The 17400-nt window shown below is 52.3% G+C and overlaps 9 protein-coding genes across 9 annotated transcripts; 5 read left to right on the top strand and 4 right to left on the bottom strand.

Annotated features, from left to right (window-relative positions):
- Positions 1–121: 121 nt before the first annotated feature.
- On the top strand, positions 122–1486 carry A1O3_00201 (GTP-binding protein ypt1; the record flags this gene model as incomplete). Its single annotated transcript, XM_007730351.1, has 5 exons — positions 122–179; positions 626–837; positions 910–957; positions 1009–1236; positions 1292–1486. The coding sequence occupies 5 exons, from the start codon at positions 122–124 to the stop codon at positions 1484–1486; spliced, it is 741 nt and encodes a 246-aa protein (XP_007728541.1).
- A 1262-nt stretch (positions 1487–2748) lies between these two features.
- A1O3_00202 (uncharacterized protein) lies at positions 2749–3978 on the top strand (the record flags this gene model as incomplete). Its single annotated transcript, XM_007730352.1, has 1 exon — positions 2749–3978. One exon carries the CDS (start codon positions 2749–2751, stop codon positions 3976–3978), a length of 1230 nt encoding a protein of 409 aa, XP_007728542.1.
- Positions 3979–5242: 1264 nt separating this feature from the next.
- A1O3_00203 (mannosyltransferase) lies at positions 5243–6566 on the bottom strand (the record flags this gene model as incomplete). Its single annotated transcript, XM_007730353.1, has 3 exons — positions 5243–5399; positions 5451–6333; positions 6401–6566. The coding sequence occupies 3 exons, from the start codon at positions 6564–6566 to the stop codon at positions 5243–5245; spliced, it is 1206 nt and encodes a 401-aa protein (XP_007728543.1).
- Positions 6567–7008: 442 nt separating this feature from the next.
- A1O3_00204 (uncharacterized protein) lies at positions 7009–8012 on the top strand (the record flags this gene model as incomplete). Its single annotated transcript, XM_007730354.1, has 2 exons — positions 7009–7298; positions 7361–8012. The coding sequence occupies 2 exons, from the start codon at positions 7009–7011 to the stop codon at positions 8010–8012; spliced, it is 942 nt and encodes a 313-aa protein (XP_007728544.1).
- A 73-nt stretch (positions 8013–8085) lies between these two features.
- On the bottom strand, positions 8086–10794 carry A1O3_00205 (uncharacterized protein; the record flags this gene model as incomplete). The annotated part of the gene is made up of 1 exon (XM_007730355.1): positions 8086–10794. One exon carries the CDS (start codon positions 10792–10794, stop codon positions 8086–8088), a length of 2709 nt encoding a protein of 902 aa, XP_007728545.1.
- A 332-nt stretch (positions 10795–11126) lies between these two features.
- Positions 11127–13124, top strand: A1O3_00206 (uncharacterized protein; the record flags this gene model as incomplete). Its single annotated transcript, XM_007730356.1, has 1 exon — positions 11127–13124. One exon carries the CDS (start codon positions 11127–11129, stop codon positions 13122–13124), a length of 1998 nt encoding a protein of 665 aa, XP_007728546.1.
- A 72-nt stretch (positions 13125–13196) lies between these two features.
- On the bottom strand, positions 13197–13952 carry A1O3_00207 (uncharacterized protein; the record flags this gene model as incomplete). Its single annotated transcript, XM_007730357.1, has 1 exon — positions 13197–13952. The coding sequence occupies one exon, from the start codon at positions 13950–13952 to the stop codon at positions 13197–13199; it is 756 nt and encodes a 251-aa protein (XP_007728547.1).
- Positions 13953–15079: 1127 nt separating this feature from the next.
- On the top strand, positions 15080–15552 carry A1O3_00208 (uncharacterized protein; the record flags this gene model as incomplete). The annotated part of the gene is made up of 3 exons (XM_007730358.1): positions 15080–15092; positions 15145–15282; positions 15335–15552. The coding sequence occupies 3 exons, from the start codon at positions 15080–15082 to the stop codon at positions 15550–15552; spliced, it is 369 nt and encodes a 122-aa protein (XP_007728548.1).
- Positions 15553–15772: 220 nt separating this feature from the next.
- Positions 15773–16971, bottom strand: A1O3_00209 (uncharacterized protein; the record flags this gene model as incomplete). Its single annotated transcript, XM_007730359.1, has 2 exons — positions 15773–16770; positions 16821–16971. 2 exons carry the CDS (start codon positions 16969–16971, stop codon positions 15773–15775), a joined length of 1149 nt encoding a protein of 382 aa, XP_007728549.1.
- Between the last annotated feature and the right edge of the window lie 429 nt (positions 16972–17400).

Genomic DNA, 17400 nt, shown 5'->3' on the forward strand with positions numbered 1-17400 from the left:
CTGCAATCAATTGCATAGACCGGATAGAGGTCGCCTGATTACCAGAATCCAAGCACGAGTCATTGAAGGTTCAGCCTGGCGTATGCTTGCTGGTGCTTGATAGAGGCAGGCTGACACAGTGATGTGCCAAACAGGTGAACCTATCACCGTCCCAGTCACGATCAAATGTCATGCGGTCGGTCAGTGCACGGGATGGCTGGCAGGTTTCACGTGACCGGTAGCCGCTCGGCGCAGCCTAAACGGGCGAATCCCCCAGGCGCCTGGGAGAGAGAGAGAGGAGAGAGACGGCGGCCCCCATCATCCCATCCTTGTCCGTTCCAACGTCCCAATTCCTAACGCATCCTGTAACTGTCCAACTTGGCCGCAAAACCAAAGCCTCCCTTCTTAATATTCATTTCTTCACTCGCACCTTGCTGCAACATCCGCCTTTGGACTCCTTCACAGCCTGAGTCTTTCAGTCCAGCGACCACTACCTCCACTTCTTTGTCTCCTGCTCCAGCTGCTCCTCTGACGTCTCATTCAACCATCCGCCACCATGAACCCCGAGTAGTAAGTCATCACGACAGCCAACCTTTGACAGACAGTCGTCTGTAGGCGTCGAATGGGACTTGCTGACTGAAAACAGAGTCCTCTTCTCTCAAACGCGCCCGCGATTTCGTTCCACTGCGCTCCTCCGCCGGTGCTCTGGCCTCGAAGACTGACACCGCCATCAGATACGATTACCTCTTCAAGCTGCTGCTTATCGGTGACTCCGGCGTTGGCAAATCTTGCCTTCTGTTGCGATTTGCCGATGACACATACACTGAGTCATACATCTCTACGATTGGCGTCGATTTCGTATGTTTGTCACCATCCCGGGCTGTTGCCTTGCGGGATCCGAGGTTCAGGAGTGGGCTAACACGGTCACAGAAAATCCGAACAATCGAACTCGACGGAAAGACCGTCAAACTCCAGATTGTACGTGTAGTCAATGGTTACTATCACGACATGTTACTAACAACCAGCTAGTGGGATACCGCCGGTCAAGAACGATTCCGAACCATTACATCCTCCTATTACCGCGGCGCACATGGCATTTGCGTGGTTTACGACGTAACGGACATGGATTCATTCAACAATGTCAAGCAATGGCTGCAGGAGATTGATCGCTACGCCACCGAGGGTGTCAACAAGCTGCTCGTCGGCAACAAGAGTGATATGTCAGACAAGAAAGTGGTCGAGTACACCGTGGCAAAGGTTGGTTTTTCTTTACGGCGCACCCCCTGTCGTGCAGTTTCTTACCAGGCAGTAGGAGTTCGCCGACAGCCTCGGAATTCCCTTCTTGGAGACTTCGGCCAAAAACGCGTCCAACGTCGAACAGGCGTTCTTGACCATGGCTCGACAAATCAAGGAGCGCATGGGAACAACCACAGTCAACAACAAGCCCACTGTTCAAGTCGGCCAAGGTCAGGGCGTTCAGTCAGGATCCGCTGGCGGTTGCTGTTAGACCAGTTACGACCAGCGTCCGGCACCGCATGTATACAGCAAGCATGATACAATCCCGTTCTGCAATCGGGCTGGGAAGTTTTGGCTGTCAATGACAAGGGCATAATGCGACAATGCCTCGTCGTTGCAAGCTGTGTTCCCCTCTGAGTTGGAAGGCGTTGGGGGCGCATGTGTGAAATTGAGACTTGTCTAGACTGCTGCTCCGATGGCCATCCACTTCCTAGGGTGAGAGTTTTATTTCCTGTTGGAATCTTGGGGTTGACTGCGTTTGCAGGGTAATGATGGAACGTTGCGATCTTCTTGTGGACAAAAGATGGAGTTCAACCCGGGGAACGATAGCCTCCATATCCATTGAGACCAAGTTCATATGGGAGGCTACCGTTAGTCTGTGCTACTTCGAATCTGAATCCCAACCCGGTTGAACTACATATTGCTTGTTGGTCCTCTTGTTCTCCATTTCCTAGATCTATGCTGTCATATCCTCCTGGCATCATCTTCCGCACACTGACTGTCTTTGAGTTTCATGCTTGAAACGAGGTTGATACACCAAATCAGTGATCAACCGTTGGGTTCCTGGATTGTCTCTTAACTTATCCTCTATGTTCCGGAGATAGCCACTGACACCAAGCAACCGTGGACAGGGGTTTCAGAGGAAGACCATCACGACTGATCACAACCCATCAAGGCTTCCTTCATGTCCCTCTTAGCCTCAGAAGACAGGGCCTACATTTGGTTACTGGAAGGGTATCACTCCCATGACTCATATCAGCAATGATGGTTTCAAGAAGTGATAGGTAAACGTTCTTCTGTTTCTCTATGTTTGTCCTGGAGCCCCTCCCCAGCAACAACAAGCACTCTATATGAGTTGTGGTATTGGCTCCCGCTGTGGGATTGAATTAGCTACGCAGAGACCGTCATATACAAACAGAGGTTGTCGTCCTAGTCAACGAGGTGAAGTATACGACCAGACTCATGGAGGCCTTCTGACACTGACGGTGACAACAAACAATGACTCCTACAGTGATAAGCATCACGTTACCTCCCTTGTCAAGAGAGGCAGAAGACACTACCTAGGTTACTAACCTCTATGCTCGTGTTGTATAACAAGGCCTAGATCACGGGACTTGTGAATCTATACTGACGCGTTAGAGACTGTCGTTGTAGCCTCTGCCACCTCCTCTTCGCCACCACCACCACTACGATCTCCTCCTCCCGTCCTCCTCCTCCTCTCTCTACCACAAGCCGGCGCTCTCCTAGAGCACAATGGCCGTGTCGTCGTCAGACCCTTTGGGGACGGCGCTGCCACCAATCTCGATCACCGCAACGGTGACGATGGGCCAGCCCGGGCTCAGCGAAAGTTTCACCTTTCAAGGTGACCCCTCATGGACGGCTACTACTGAGACGAGTAGTTCTGTCGCGCCTGCGACCTTGTCGCGAACGCCGTCTACATCTGTGGCGCCCTTCCCGACGACGTTGTTGTTGTCGTCGACCTCCTCCTCGTCCTCGCTGTCGGCCTCCTCCCCCACCACCTCATCTCTTCCTCTCCCTGGCCCTTCTCAACGACCAGGACACTCGGCCCTGGTGATCGCTGTGCCGACAGTGATCGGGACAGCCATACTCCTGGCGTGCATTGTCTTGCTCTGGCGGCGGTATCACCCGTCAACATTTTACAGATTCCTCGATCCCTTTTTCTACTGTTTCTCGACGCCGCCTCTGGGTCTACGTTGGCCAGCGCCCGGTATGAAGCGCAAGAGCAAGACCAACACTAGCGACGACGACCTTGTGGCGCTCCGCACAGTCCGCAGCTTTCGAAGCGACAAAAGGAAGAAGCAGTTCGCAGATCCATTCCTCGACACGTATACAGAAGCAGGGGAGTTGGACACGTTCACCCGTCACCTACGCCAATACGAAGAGGAGGCGGCTCGGGCTCACAAGAAGTTCAGTTTCGAGGCGGCGCCATCGACTCCGTTGTCTGGAAGGCGAAACACGTCGACAAGTGCAGACAAGGGCAATGGAAGTGGCAGTCCGCGACCATGGTACAAACCGAAAGCCTCCACTGCCGGCCTAGGTAGCCCCATGTCCAAAATGCGTGGGCAATCATCGAGCAACCGCAGCGCCAGCACCAATAACGCCAAAAGCAGCAGCGAAAATGATGCCGAGCGTCGTAGCAAGTACGGGAAATACAGCACACGGTTCAACGATGACACAGCTAGTTTGGAGAGCTGGGAAGAGGCGTGGTTCGCTCTGGGCAGAGACACAGAAGTGAACAAAGACAAAGACGCAGATACGAATCCAGCGCCATCAGCATCCACGGCAGTCATTAACCAACCTCCACCTGCATTTATTCTTGGATCTGCAGCTGAACATGGGCGTGAACGTGCACGAGAACACGGACGAGAAGGATCTGAAAGGAATACTGGAACTAGGAACGACAATGCCGCCCGTGCTGATCCAACCACCGGGCCAGGCCAGTCGTGGCGCAAACTAGTCTGATCATCTCTATTTACTGGTACTGGTACTGGTACTGGTACTGGTCATTGCAAATCAAAGACCTACCTTAGGTATAGACGCAGGGAGGGTGAGAACAGACAACAGAGAAGTGAGAAGCAGGTGAGATCAAACACAGGAATGGAATGGAATGGAATTGGAATCGAATCGAATCGGGATTTGGAAGGCCATGACAACCTGACAGGTCACAGTCACAATCATGGTCAAGCCACAAGTCATGAGAAGACCATGACAACACCAAAAGTACTAGCTGAAATGAAATGAAACGAAATAAGATGAAATAAGTAAGTTCCTACGGACCCATCGTGAAACTTGTTCTTGGGTCCCGATACTATCTGTATTTTATCACTAAAGTAGCACTACATGTCTTCCGTCTTTTATCACTACAGTAGCACTACATGTGTTCTGAAATTTGTCTGTATTTCTAATTAGTCCAGCTTGGATAGCTGTGTGACCTCGAGGCTGGCAACGCAAGGCCCTATAGGCCAGGGAAGGAGAGAAAGAGACCGAGAATGAGAATGAGAATGTCATCAGGTCGTGGTAATATACACTGAGCTCACCAGCCAGATTGCGCCCACCCATGGCGAAAGTATTTCTGATAAGAAGGACCCTGGCGAAAGTATGTCTGACAAGAAGGAGTCCACAGTGCTAGACACGGGTGACCTGGTGTTTGATGTTTGGTGTTTCAGCAAGCGGAGGACGAGGACGACGAGGACAAAGTCGACGAATCTCGGCAGTAAGGGACCGGGACCGGGAGGGAAGTCAACCAGACAGGTGAGAGGGAGGACAGACGAGAGTCAGAACCCGCCCGCCTTCGGCTGTAAGGTGGGAAGTACAGAGTAAGCCTTTTGGTTCAGATACCAGGCAGGACCAGGACCAGGACCAGGACCAGGACAGAGGATCAGATCCTGGGATTGAGATGGATCAGGTAGCTACATGGCTACGAGTATGCCTCCTCATCGACATGTACATCCAATGAGCAGACTCGAGTACACAGTGTACCGGTGAGAATGCTCGAAACGGTGTTTGCCGGTAGAAGGTCGTCAGGGGATGGTGATATAGTAGCAGTGCGACGGGGACTCTAGGGAGTAGGCTAATCGCCAGGAAGAACACGCAAGCAGAGATAAGTTGCTCTTGTCATGGGATGACTTTTGTGCAGATCAGGTCCAGCCGAACCAACTATGTACGCTGAGAGTCTATACACGAACCTCGCAAATGAATGCTCCACAAACACCACGCTCAGTTCTCCTCAGCCAGTGCCAACGTATTTGAACCACAGAGGTCGACAATCTTCTCGTTGCAGCCATGATTCACCCCCGTAGAACTGTCCCGGTGTACATCCGCGACACTTGGGCGAGTTCGGACAATTGTAAAATGGAATATGGTTGTACCCGATATCTTTGAACCTGTCTCGAATCAATATGGTGCACTCACTCAAGATGAAAAGAAAGGCCTACCAGTGAATCTTGCTGGCGTCTTCAAACAGCCCTAAAGCGATGCTGTGGACCGGAGCGTCACCCCATCGCTCATAGAAAAATCCACCTGTCCGGTCCAGATGGGTGAAATAATCTTCATACACCTTACTCCGCCAGAAGGAGAGATCGGCAATTTCGAAGTTGGACCAGAAGTGACAGGTGCTGTACCCATGGGCCTTGATATTGTTGTCTGGTCGTCGTTGGCTGTCGGTCAACCATGCCATTGCGTTATTCTTGTTCAGATACTCGGGATGGGCGGCGAGGAACTTGATTGTCTCCGGCCACAGCGACGGGATCGATTCGGGTGAATCGAACAAATTGATGTTAAACCCGTAGGTCTTGTTGTGATCTTGCATGTATCGGAAGACATCATAATCCACGTCGCAGAAGAACTTGACTTTGGGTTCCACCCGCCAGTAATATTGCATGTCTTTCAGTGCCTCATGGCGATAGAACATGCCGCTGTTCCATCTGCACATTTGGTGGTAGGATATCTTCCCGGCATACTGAACATCATTCTCCTTCAGGATCTTGGCGGACTCGTCGTACAGCTCCTGGTTGACCCACGAGGGCATCTCCCATTGTTCCGTGGGGATCAAATTGTATGAACATTTGGCCTTGGTGACTTCCTGCGTGGCCTTTTTGAATTCCTCGGTGAAAGGAACATCGTTGAAAAACGTCCAGGGATAGTTGTACTTGTGATTCCATGTTTCTTCGAGTTGTTTCATGGTCGGGAGAAGTTCATGAAGTTCTTCATTTCGGACCAGGGAGAGAAGGGTGGCATTGATTCGTGCTGAGTTCAGACTGTCTGGGGAATAGTCGTGGTCGCCATGTCGCCAGAGCGGTTCGGGAGGTTCGCCAACGGCTACGGCATGCTCATGTTAGCTGGGCCACTCTTTCTCAGGTGTACTATACATGTGGAACACTCATACGGTCCAAGAGCGGATCACGCTCCATGTTATCAATCTTTTCGCCATTTCCGACCACGGCGCCGGGTAGCGATATGGATGGAACGGGGCGCAAGTACTGATAGATCAGGAAGAAGACCAGGATGACGGACAGCGCCCCCAAGAATCTCACGGGTCGAGCGACAGCCATGTTGACGGAGGGGACTCAGCCATCCGTCGAGCAGCGTATCATGGCTCAGCCCAGAATGAGACAGGTAGAAGAGTGGTAAGAGAAAGACAAACGGTTGCTCAGCGGTCGAAGTTTGGTTGTAGTGCTACTACGTACTACTCTGTGGCTAATTTAGCAGTACGTACTCCGTACTCCGGATAATACGTCGTAGCCAGGTTGCGGCGAAAAAAGCACAAATTCAACGAAATCACGGACGATGATTGGCCAATCCGGCATCGACGTCAATAATTTGACGTAGACACCATACAGACTCTTTTTGATCTTTCGTCGTTCCTGCGCTCGAGATTTTGCGGCCGCTAGAATCTCTCAATCAACTTGTTAGTCTTGTCGACGCGGACTGAAGATCTTCTCGAGTTTTATATCGCATTGGGCAAACGTAATTTGCAGAGTAGAACACCTCGTCATGGAAATCCTACGAGAACCTCCAAAAGCCTCGACATTCATCCCTCTTGTCGAGCACCAATCCGCCACCCCGGCCTCTTTCTACTCCGGTCCCCCAGTCCTCCACTACTATAGTGACCGAAGCAAACTGATCATCCTGGAATCCGAAATCAGCGCTGTCGCTGCATTCGCTCCTCTCCTCCAACAGTCTGGCCCTCAACCCCATGCCAACGGCACCGAGACCAATGGAGACGCCTCGGAACGAGACCAACAAAGAGTGGTCGAGGATCTGGACCTCTGGGTAACATCAGAGTAAGACCATTCACGCGTTCTTCGCGACCACCCCAAAGAGGTTCAACTACTAACACCGTCAGCAAATTGTTTCTGTATTCAAACTCCGCCTCCGCTGGTGTCTCGATACCCTACCCATCCATATCCCTTCACGCCATCCAGTCACTCCCACAGCCTTCACCAGGCGAGCAGCAGGGTCTGTACATGCAACTGGTGTCATCGACCGAAACCGCCGGTGGCGGCGAAGACACGGAGCCAGAGTCGGTCTCTGTCACAATCATTCCCACTGCATCTGCACCTCCTACCACCGCAACGGAGGATGATCCTGCAGAGGACAAGCCAGAACAAACCCCTGTCACGGCCTTGTTTACGGCATTGTCGAATTGCTCGAACCTGCATCCAGACCCGGTAGAACCTGGAGATGAAGATGATGATGGTGGTGCGAGTCGGCTATTCCAAGCCGGTCTGGCATTTCCGGGCGCGACAGACGGAGGCCTGCCGCCTGCAGTACCCGGGAGCGGCGGTTGGATTACGGCAGAGAATATGCATGAATTTATCGATGAGAATGGAAATTGGATAGACGGTGAGGACGGGGAAGAAGAGGGAGAGGCTGAGAATGAGGGCGAAGCTCTTGGTCCGGGAGCTGGTACTGTTCGGGCCAGGGAACAGGAGGAACAAGGCAATGATGGGCCGGTCGATGGAGGAGACGAGACGAAATGGAGAAGGACATCTTGAAAACAGCATTCTTTGTAAAAACGGACTAAAGTGTTTCCCGAGTCGTGGAGGGGGGAAAGTCCCTCTTCGGCTGCTACAAATCGCTTTGCCTATGTCTTTTCCCAGTGCCTATGACTGTCCCTTCCAGTGAATCCGCGAGCAGTTCAAACCCGTCGCCCAAAGCACCCGAACTTCTCGCCACGCCCCTCAGCCCGGCTATCAGAAAATATGCGTGTTTCAGAAAGGCTTCGCGCACTTTCACAACCTCCTTCATCACGGAGCTGTCTTCGTCCAACATGAACGTCGAGTAACCTTCCCCCTCCCCTGCACCACTAGGGTAATCCTCATCCTCATCCTCGCTGTCAGATGACAAAGACTCCATATCATGCTGAGCATTGCCATATCTTCGCCGACGTCCTCGGCGGCTGCTCCGTACCGAGATGTACGAACCTGCCTCAAAGTCCATGTCGCCGTAGCCGCGGTGCCCAGTTGAAGCTGTGCCCGGCGACGTCACCAGGTCAGCGAAGCGGATGCACAGATCCAAGATGGCCAGGACGCTCTCTCGGAGCGGCGTGATGCGGTCGCTCGAGAGGCACGCGTGCTCGAGCGTACGGATGTAGCCCGTGTGCAGAGCGATCATGTCATCGACACTTACCGTCGCAGTCGCAGTGGAAGTGAGATTGGCACGCATGGCGGAGGTTAAGGGTTTGATGGTGCATGTGGTGAGATGGGCGTAGAGAAGATTGACAAAGTGCAGCAACATTGAATAGACGGATTGTGCGTTCTTTTGGGTATTCATGTCCATGCCGAGAGGAGTATGCTGGACGCGGAAATACGCGCGGCGTTCGAGAACAAATTTGGCCCGCCGGATCTGGACCAGGATCAGACCGATCCGTTGATACGACGCCATCGAAGCTGGCAGGACGATATTGGCGAGAGGCCAGTTAACGTGGTATGAGACCGTCACGGCGCCGAGGATCTTGACCGAGCGGCGGCGGTTCGCAATGCTTCGAGATGATGTGTACGCCGAGTGGACAGTTATTGAGTCTGCATCGATGCATTCGATGCCTTGGTACGCTTCGGCTAATGAGCTCGCAACAAGGAAGCGGTCGTTCCACATCTCCAGGCAGCTGTCTATTCGATTGAACAATCGACATTCAATGTGGCTCAAAATCGCCCCGTCGATACCGAGGTAAAGGTAGTCGAACGCATCAAGGAGTCGTGTGAGACCACAGTGGCCCTCTAAAAGCTCTTTGAGAGCTGCTGTAGAGCTGACCAGGAGAGAATTCAAGTGGCGTTCTAGGACCGTCTCGAAAGTTGCTGAAAACGGAATCGGTGACCCGCCAATCATCTGGAGAGTCTCTGTCATGGCGCAGTCGAGTCCAAGCAGTTGTTCCTCACGGTCGACATCTGCTCGTCCTAGACGCTGCAAAAAGGCAGCTGTTTTGCCAGCTGTAAAAATCTTTTCAGCAACGGGTTGAAGGACAAGAGGAACGTGTCTCTTATCGTCAGAAATCTGAAACCAGTCATGCCATAGTGTGGCACCGTTTCTCACGCCTTCGCTCTCATGTATGAAGAAGGGTGCGGAAGAATCCAATCTCCCCGTATGCAACCAGAGGTCGAGCGGTTTGGCATATAGCTGGAAAGCAGATATGAAAATCGGAAGCAGTGTCTCAGAGGCTGCCAAATCACACGCGGAATATGCTTGATCTAGCTGGCTGTAAAGCGTATCCAAGGATCCGATGGTGTCATTCTGGGCAAGATGCGGCGTAACAGCATCAATGGCCCTCAAGCGACTGCTTTCCTTTCTCACAGTTTGCAAAATTTGAAGGAGGCTGATGGTTCCTGTGGATGAGATGTCATGCAAAATATCGTTTTGCATCTCAGACACCCCTTGCTCAAAGTCGACTAGGATATCTCTGATACCATCTTGGACGAGCTGCATAACGCTCACATCTTGCGGAATATCCAGCCATTTGCGGACACGATCAATTTGTGAACCCAAAGAAGCTGCTGCAATCAAAAGCACCTGTGAAGCACTGTTTTCAAGGTGACGAATTCGATATTGTGGATTGGGTCGTATTGCACGATTAGAGGAGACAAAGAGGGACGTGGGGAGCCCACCCAGCATAAACAGGACCTCTCTGGCCGCTTGCTTCTCGGGTACACTCCGCTCCGAGCTATGCCAGAACTGTGAAGCTTGGAGGTCGAAAGGGGAGATGAGATCGCCATCACCATCCTGTTCGTCGAGAATCCTGTCCAGTCCAACAGTGTTTTCTTGTTTCTGTTGATCACTGACAGGAGACGTTTTCGTGCTCGAAAGGATTATTTCGTCGTCATCTGAGCTAAAGTCACTGTACTCTGGAATCTGCCAGATCCCGTCACGGTGCTTGTCAGGAGCGTCCGCCTCAACATCAGCCCATTTCAATGGCTCGGTGGTCTGGGGTCGAGGGCGGAGATTTTCGAGGATTTCGATCTGGTTGTGCTTCACCAGATCATGCGATAGATGGAGCAAAAGATCAAGGACGTCTGGAATCCACCGCTCATTGTGTCTGCTCAGCTCCCTCCGGCGAGAGTATAGTTCTTCGGCCACATCGTCGAGGTTAAGCACTAGTAGTTTCTCCTCAAGGCCGGCAAGCTTTTCCGCAACCGCAAATTGATCTGTTCGTCCATAGGGGTGGTTCCTAATCTTGCGAATAAAAACTTCTTTATGCTTGCGTGCATCTTTAGACTTGTTGTTCGATGGAAGGAACGTGAGGGCCAGCTCTTCCATCCAGCTGTTCATGGTGGTCGTAGAAGCCATGGCTCCTTTCCTGGACCAGAGTCCTTCCGCGTCATACGTTCGACGATCGAGCGACGCGAGGCTTGCCGCCGAGTCGACTGTAATATGTTAATATGACTTTCGAGATGATCGGGTTGAAGAGGAAGACCAGGGATTGGCGTTTGAAAGCGCGTCGCGTGAAAAAGTCCCCCGCACTTCCTGGATAATCGAATAGTGTCCGTAGTCACTTCCTGTTGGCCCTTGGGACGTCGGCAGGATTTGGGGGAGCTTCCCGACAAACAACTACAGCAATAATACTACCATAAGTACGCCGTACTTTGCGACTTCGCCAACGAGGGAACAGCCACTGAACCATGAAGAGAGCTCAAATAGCTCACTCCGGTCGTCAGCTTGATACGTTTCTCGACAACTTGTTCTATTGTCCTGCATGTACGACATGGCGAACGAAAAAAGCCCTCTTGTTCTCCGTCCGTCAAACCATACCGTCGATCCGTCGAAATGCCTCTACTCTTAGCTCCAGCACCGCCGTGAACGCTACTAAAACCATCCCCCGGCGGTACCAAGAACTATACAAGGCTCTCGGTGATGTACGAAAGAAGGCGTCTGCACAAGTCAATCTCAGTCGGCTACAGCTTGCGCTGCAAGGCCTAGAGTCCGAGACACCCACAACGAGGGTGGCAGTCGTGGGATTGAATGTGCAGGATACAGCACGACGGCTGGTGCGCCTCCTTCTCGCGGATGCATTGGCAGATGAGGATCGGTGGGAGAAAGAATTGCTTCACGGGGACGAGGACTTCAGTCAAGGCGTGGTCATTCGATTCGGGACCTCGTCAAATCCCAATCTACAACGGCCCAGGACGTCGATTCCGGTGCTCTACATACCCTCGAACTCTTTGGAAAGAAACAATATGGAGATCTTGGTGTCGGCCATCAGTGACCTAAGAACAGGAGATCTCTTGCAGGGTACCCAGACTGTCACTGCGGATGCATTCCTATCACCCTCGATCGGAACCCCCACCGCCGCCAATGGCAGGCAGACAACCATCAGTCAGCCTGTGCATAGCACTGTACTAGTGACCAAGGGTTTGGACGAACTTTTATCAGCGGCTAAGCTGTTGGCCTCAACAAATTTCACGGCGATAGAGGATCGAGAATGCATCAAACTGGTGGTCAATCTAGAGGTTACAAAGGCGGACAACCTAGGTCAGGTATTGATCGTGGATATCCCAAAGGCTGAAGAAGGCCTTGCAGCAATCCGCAGATCCGTGACCGAGGCAACAACCTACGAGCACAAATGGGTCGACTCCGGCATGCCATCGCTAACGACATGGTTTGCTCTAGCATCAGCAGCGAAGTCTGAGGGCGGGATCCCCAAACCCGTCAAAGATCTCATCTCTGCATTGCTGACTAACGCAATGAGAAATATTCAAATGCAAGCTTCTCTTGAAGCCCAGTCAAACGCTGCCAGCCGCCTGAGCATCGCTGCACGAACGAACCTGGAGGCAGCGATCGAGGAGTTCTCGCGTAACGCACATCAGGAACTGCAGAGCGGTCTGGCATCGGCTTGGACTTCGCGTAACTGGCGGAAGCTGGCGTGGTACAAGCTCTTCTGGCGGGTGGATGATGTGGGCTTGATCATCACGGATCTCGTGACTAATGCCTGGCTTCCTCAGACCGAGAGAGCAGTATACGAGCTGTCCGGTCGGCTGTCACAGGCAGGCATCTCTCCCGTGGAACTCCCCTCTCCACAATCACAGGCGGAGACATTTGCGACGGCAGAAGTCAGAACACACGATGTGGCACAATCTACCACCGTGCTGCACGCTCATGCCAATATTGCAACAGAAGTCCCCATACGACCGGTCATAGCCAACGAGTTCGGTGTCACTGAGGTCAAGATGGCCCCCGCTCTTCGCCCAGCACCTCTTGCTGTTTCTATTTCCAACACTCGGTCCAAGCAGCTTGAACGTGCAATCGCCGGCCTCACCTCCACGGCGCAGCAGATTGTGCTCAAAACACTGTCTCTTACAGGTCTTACCGCTGGCCTCTCTGTCTTGACCTATCTTTCGCTCACCCCAGGAAGCTTGTACGAGGCGGGCACAATCGTGGCTCTAGGCACAGCATATGCACTGCGGCGGATGCAGAGTGACTGGCTGAAGGCAACCAAGGCTCTAGAAGGCAGTCTCTACGATGAAGGTAGAGCTGAGATCCGGAAGATTGTTGGGGTAATGACCGAGCTTGTGGGAAATGCCAGTAAGGTTGTTGAGGACGAAGTTGAGATTCAAAGTCGAAGAGAAGCCGAGGAGGCTGTGTTGAAGGCGAGGGAGGAACTGGACAGACTTGAAAAGTAAAAGCATCCTTTGGTGGTCCGAAGTTCCATAAGCGCCCACATCAATATACATCTCCCCAGTAGGTGCCCAGTATTAACTAATTTCGACCGCATCGTCTGGCACCCCACGCCTGCTCTTCAACCTGCGGGCCCAGAACTGCATCATAGGCAGTACTTCGTCCCTGTTCTTGGGCATGGAATCATCCGTCTTCTTCCATTGGTGGTATGTAACAAAGTTGTACGCTAACTTGACACGTTTCAATGGGCTTGAGTCGGCCGATGCTAGCGGCGATTTCGACCCCGAAAGTAGTAGAACAGGCGTTCTGTTCCTTGAAGTGCTGGAAGCAAGAGATGTCGTTATGGGTGGAACCCCACCGATGGAGATGACACTCCCCAGCGGTGGTAGAGATGCAAGGGAAGAGTGCAAGGGCACTGAAACCGCGACTGAGCCACCTTGGCCGAAGCCGATGAGATGAACATGATCGGGTCGATATTTTAATTTGCCAACCAAGACATTGGCGATGACGTCTTTGGCAACGAGTCCTATTGCCCGCGTCAAGGGTGAGTCAGGGTCCAAGGCTCCTGTCGATGCGTCGACTTGAAGGTCCTCAGACCACTGATCTCCAGGTCCAAGTGGGAACGGCAAGGGGAAGGGCGGTTTGAGGGTGATGGTCAAAACATCAGGCAGGTTCAAAGCGCGGGCGAACGATGAAAAGTTGGCGACTGTGTCTCCCAGACCTGGCAGGAAGAGGACCACATTGGTCGATCTGTTGTTTGCTGGCAGGTGGATGATTGGTTCGAGACTCGCTGGGAAATCGCTCGCTAAGGGGATCGAAGGATTGGAAGACATGATTAGGTATGTTGTGGCGCAGGAGGGTGATTGGAGATGGGGCAAACGTAAGCCTTCGAGTAAGATAGCTGTGTCAGGCCCTGCCAGGGACCTAACCAGGAGATCTGAATCCTGGATCCGCAGGAGTGATGTCGACAGGTATGTGTCTCTGAGATATCTGTCAGCTTCTGACGAATTGTATGAATTTGACCCGGCGATCCAGGGACACGAGGTACAAGGAGATGCACATGGAAATGTCGGGGCTGTGGCACGGTATCAAGGATGACGTCCTGGCGAGGTGGAGAACCAAGCTTTGGACCTTCAACTTGGCTTCAGAAACAAGCATCTTCCCCTGGGTCCACAGCCAATAGCAGGCTTGGCATCATCAACTTGCACCATGGCACTGCACCTCAGCTTGGTGGGAGCCACCAGTGTCAACCTCAGCACGGGGAAGAGAGATCATCAGAGTTCGATCAGTCGTCGTAAGCTGTTGCAGGATCGTACTCCTGGCAGACCGCTAGCCTGTCAACTGCCAGAGAGTTTTACGAGCTCGTTTGTCGTGGCCAGTGCTAGTGCTAGAGCTGGTCCTCTCTATGGAGTATGCAGGACGATGACCAGACCAGCTGAACTGGATGCACTAGAGGGGAGCCCTGCATGGAGCTGGGAATGTGAAACTGTGTGCTGGCTCCCAAAGTGCTGGAAAGTCACGGCCACTGCACTATTTGCAAGCTGCTTGACGCGCCATCAAGCCCGAGCGTTTGAGACAATGTTTGTAGGCTGTGCCTGACAAGCAGTTTTGGATTTCTTACGCACCTGTTGACGCAATGCCTGTAGCTGACTGGTTATGCTGAGACAGAAGCAAGCCTGGCTGACTGGCCAGCGTCAACTGTGACATGACGGAGCTCATCCGCTTGTCCAATAAGGCAAGATGGAGGGGCAAGCAATTCACCAGATATGCAGGCTGGTGACTGGCACTGGGCATTACTTGAAGCCTATATATTCTCCCTTCTTCCTCTATCTGCATCCTGAATCTTCCTTCTATCTCCTCACTCGAATCCAATATAATCTCTTGACTCTAACACTACGGAAGCCACTGCTCCTCTACTATCCACTCAGAACAACACCAACCCAATTACAACTCTTTCACAATGTTTGGTTTCGGTGAGTCCTTGCCAGCTTGTTCTCATTATCGCCTCTGCTAACGCCAAATTAGACGAAAGCCGCGATGCTCATGAGCAAGTCTACGGGAGTGGAGGTTACGACAACCAAGCCAAATTCTCCCACGAACTCATTGGTGGCGGTGCTGCCTTTGAGGGCATGAAGCTCTTTGAAGACCACCAACGCAAGGAGGGTCAGTGATCCTTCTCTTGGACTGTATTTGCAGAAAGCTGACCTCGCACTAGGCAAGACTGTTTCCCACGGTTTCGCCAAAGAGCTACTTGCTGGCTTCGTCGGAGGCGAAGTTGACAAACTGGCTGAGACCAAAGGAATGAACGAATACGATTCCTACGAAGCGAAGAAACATGCGCAAGCGAGTGCTGAAAGAATGTATGACGACCATTATCAAGGCACAGATCAATACAACCCTGATCAGACAGACTCACCAAACTTCAACTATTGAAGATATCATGCTGTACGGGCACTTGGTGATTAGTATGAACAGTCTCGGTCGAATGGTGCTGAAAGGAATATGCACGGTCGTTATCCGGGTCAATTGAAATGTTTAGGGGATGCAGGAGCATAGGAGAAATAAACCTGCAACCCTGCAGCTACAAACTGGTGGAAATCAATACCCAAAACCGTTGCAGAGTGTATGATCAATACAACACATTGTAACCGATTCACAATTCGTCATCTTCGCTTGCGGTCTCCTCATCATCTTCTGCAGTTAGGGTAACAGATTGTACATTCTTTCCCGTCTGCGTTTGAGCTGCGTCATTCTGTAAGCGATTTGTTTTCTTCTGGAATGGCAGCTCTCGACGAGGGGGGAGTGGACTTGGTGACTTGTGATTTGAACCTTGCTTCGGGTTTGGAGCTATTTTCCTGGGTCTTGAAGCCGAGTCCGGGGCTGTGAGTTCATTATCTTCGTCCTCATCGGTTTCTGAGGGAGATGGTGTTGTGTCTCGCGAAGTAGGCGAATCGAGCTCACGAGGTATACGTCGCTGGACATTGCTATCGGTGTCAACTTCCATAGTCTCGAACGCTTCGCTTTCCTCCGTCTCATCGTCTTTGGGGGCCTCTTCAGCATGCCTCTTGTTTTGCCGGCCAATATTTATTGGCTCATCGTCTTTGGCCACGGAACGAAGTTCTCCTAGCTTTTTCGCGTCGGTTTTTGCAGTCGACATAACGCGCTGCATATTCCTTATCTTAAGTTTCTTCTCATTCAGAAGTACTGTGAACTTCGATAACAGTTGTGCTTCGTGTTCGGTCTTGGCCTCGACGAGATCGTCTATTTGCTTCTGGAGGGCTTGAAGTGTTTTGTCCCTTGATCCGAGTTCCCCAGTCAAACTCTGAACGGCCTCATCCAGCTCACCTCTCTTTTCGATAGCCTGCAGGGCCCATCCAAAGAGGTCAATGTCATCGGTGTCCAGTTTTTGAGGTAATTCAAGAGTCCCTAATTTCTGGGTAATGTCTTCGACCTTGTGGAGGAAGGCTATGGACAGGATGGCGGTAGGAATTTTGCCAGAGACTGAACAGGTGACGTCGATATTCCGTGCCTGCGTAGGATTGATCGGGTGTCCTGCTTTGGAGCGCAGGATATAGGAGATAGCAGCAGGCCAGTCATCATCAGATCCATCGTAGTTCTTCGCGCGCAGTCTCTTGAGATATCGCTGTCTAACTGCAATACGTTTAGCCAGCTCCCCATAACGCGATCGCGCACTAACACACCTTTGCCAGCGTAAGCCGCATCTCCATCGGTGGCCAAAAGATCGAGATCAAGGTCATGCCCTCCTTCTTTGCGAGATACCTTGACTAGGATCGGGGTCGTGCCTTTACCTTCATTGGCTTCGAGCCGGATCACCCAGCTTGAGGCGGCCATGTTTGACGCAGAATCAAGTGCGACATGCTTTGGCTTTTTGCACACGCCATGCAAGGCTGCAGAAACGCATGGACTGGCCGGGGGAGACTTCGCTGTACTGCAAAGACCACATGGCGCACCGGCTGACGCCGCGAAGCTCAGATCCGCGCTGCCAAACCTTGCGTCACGTCCCCGAGTCTCGGCAGGCTAACCGAGTTTGGGGCGCGTGTCTGCCCAGCCTTCTCTTTCCCTGCGCGACCTGTGTCCGTGTTGAGCTCCACCTTGAAACCAGAATCATCCAGCAGCCCAACCTCTTAGGCTGTAGGAGACCGCGTGCCGACCTCAAGAACAAAGCTGAGTTCGCATCCCTCGCTTCTCGAACACTACGATACCACACGGCCATCTCACGGTCGCTCGACGGCCCCCTACCGTTGGTAATCCCCTCAACGG

Source organism: Capronia epimyces (genome assembly GCF_000585565.1).
Source record: "Capronia epimyces CBS 606.96 chromosome Unknown aczIQ-supercont1.1, whole genome shotgun sequence".
In the NCBI taxonomy this organism is placed as follows: Eukaryota; Fungi; Ascomycota; class Eurotiomycetes; order Chaetothyriales; family Herpotrichiellaceae; genus Capronia; species Capronia epimyces.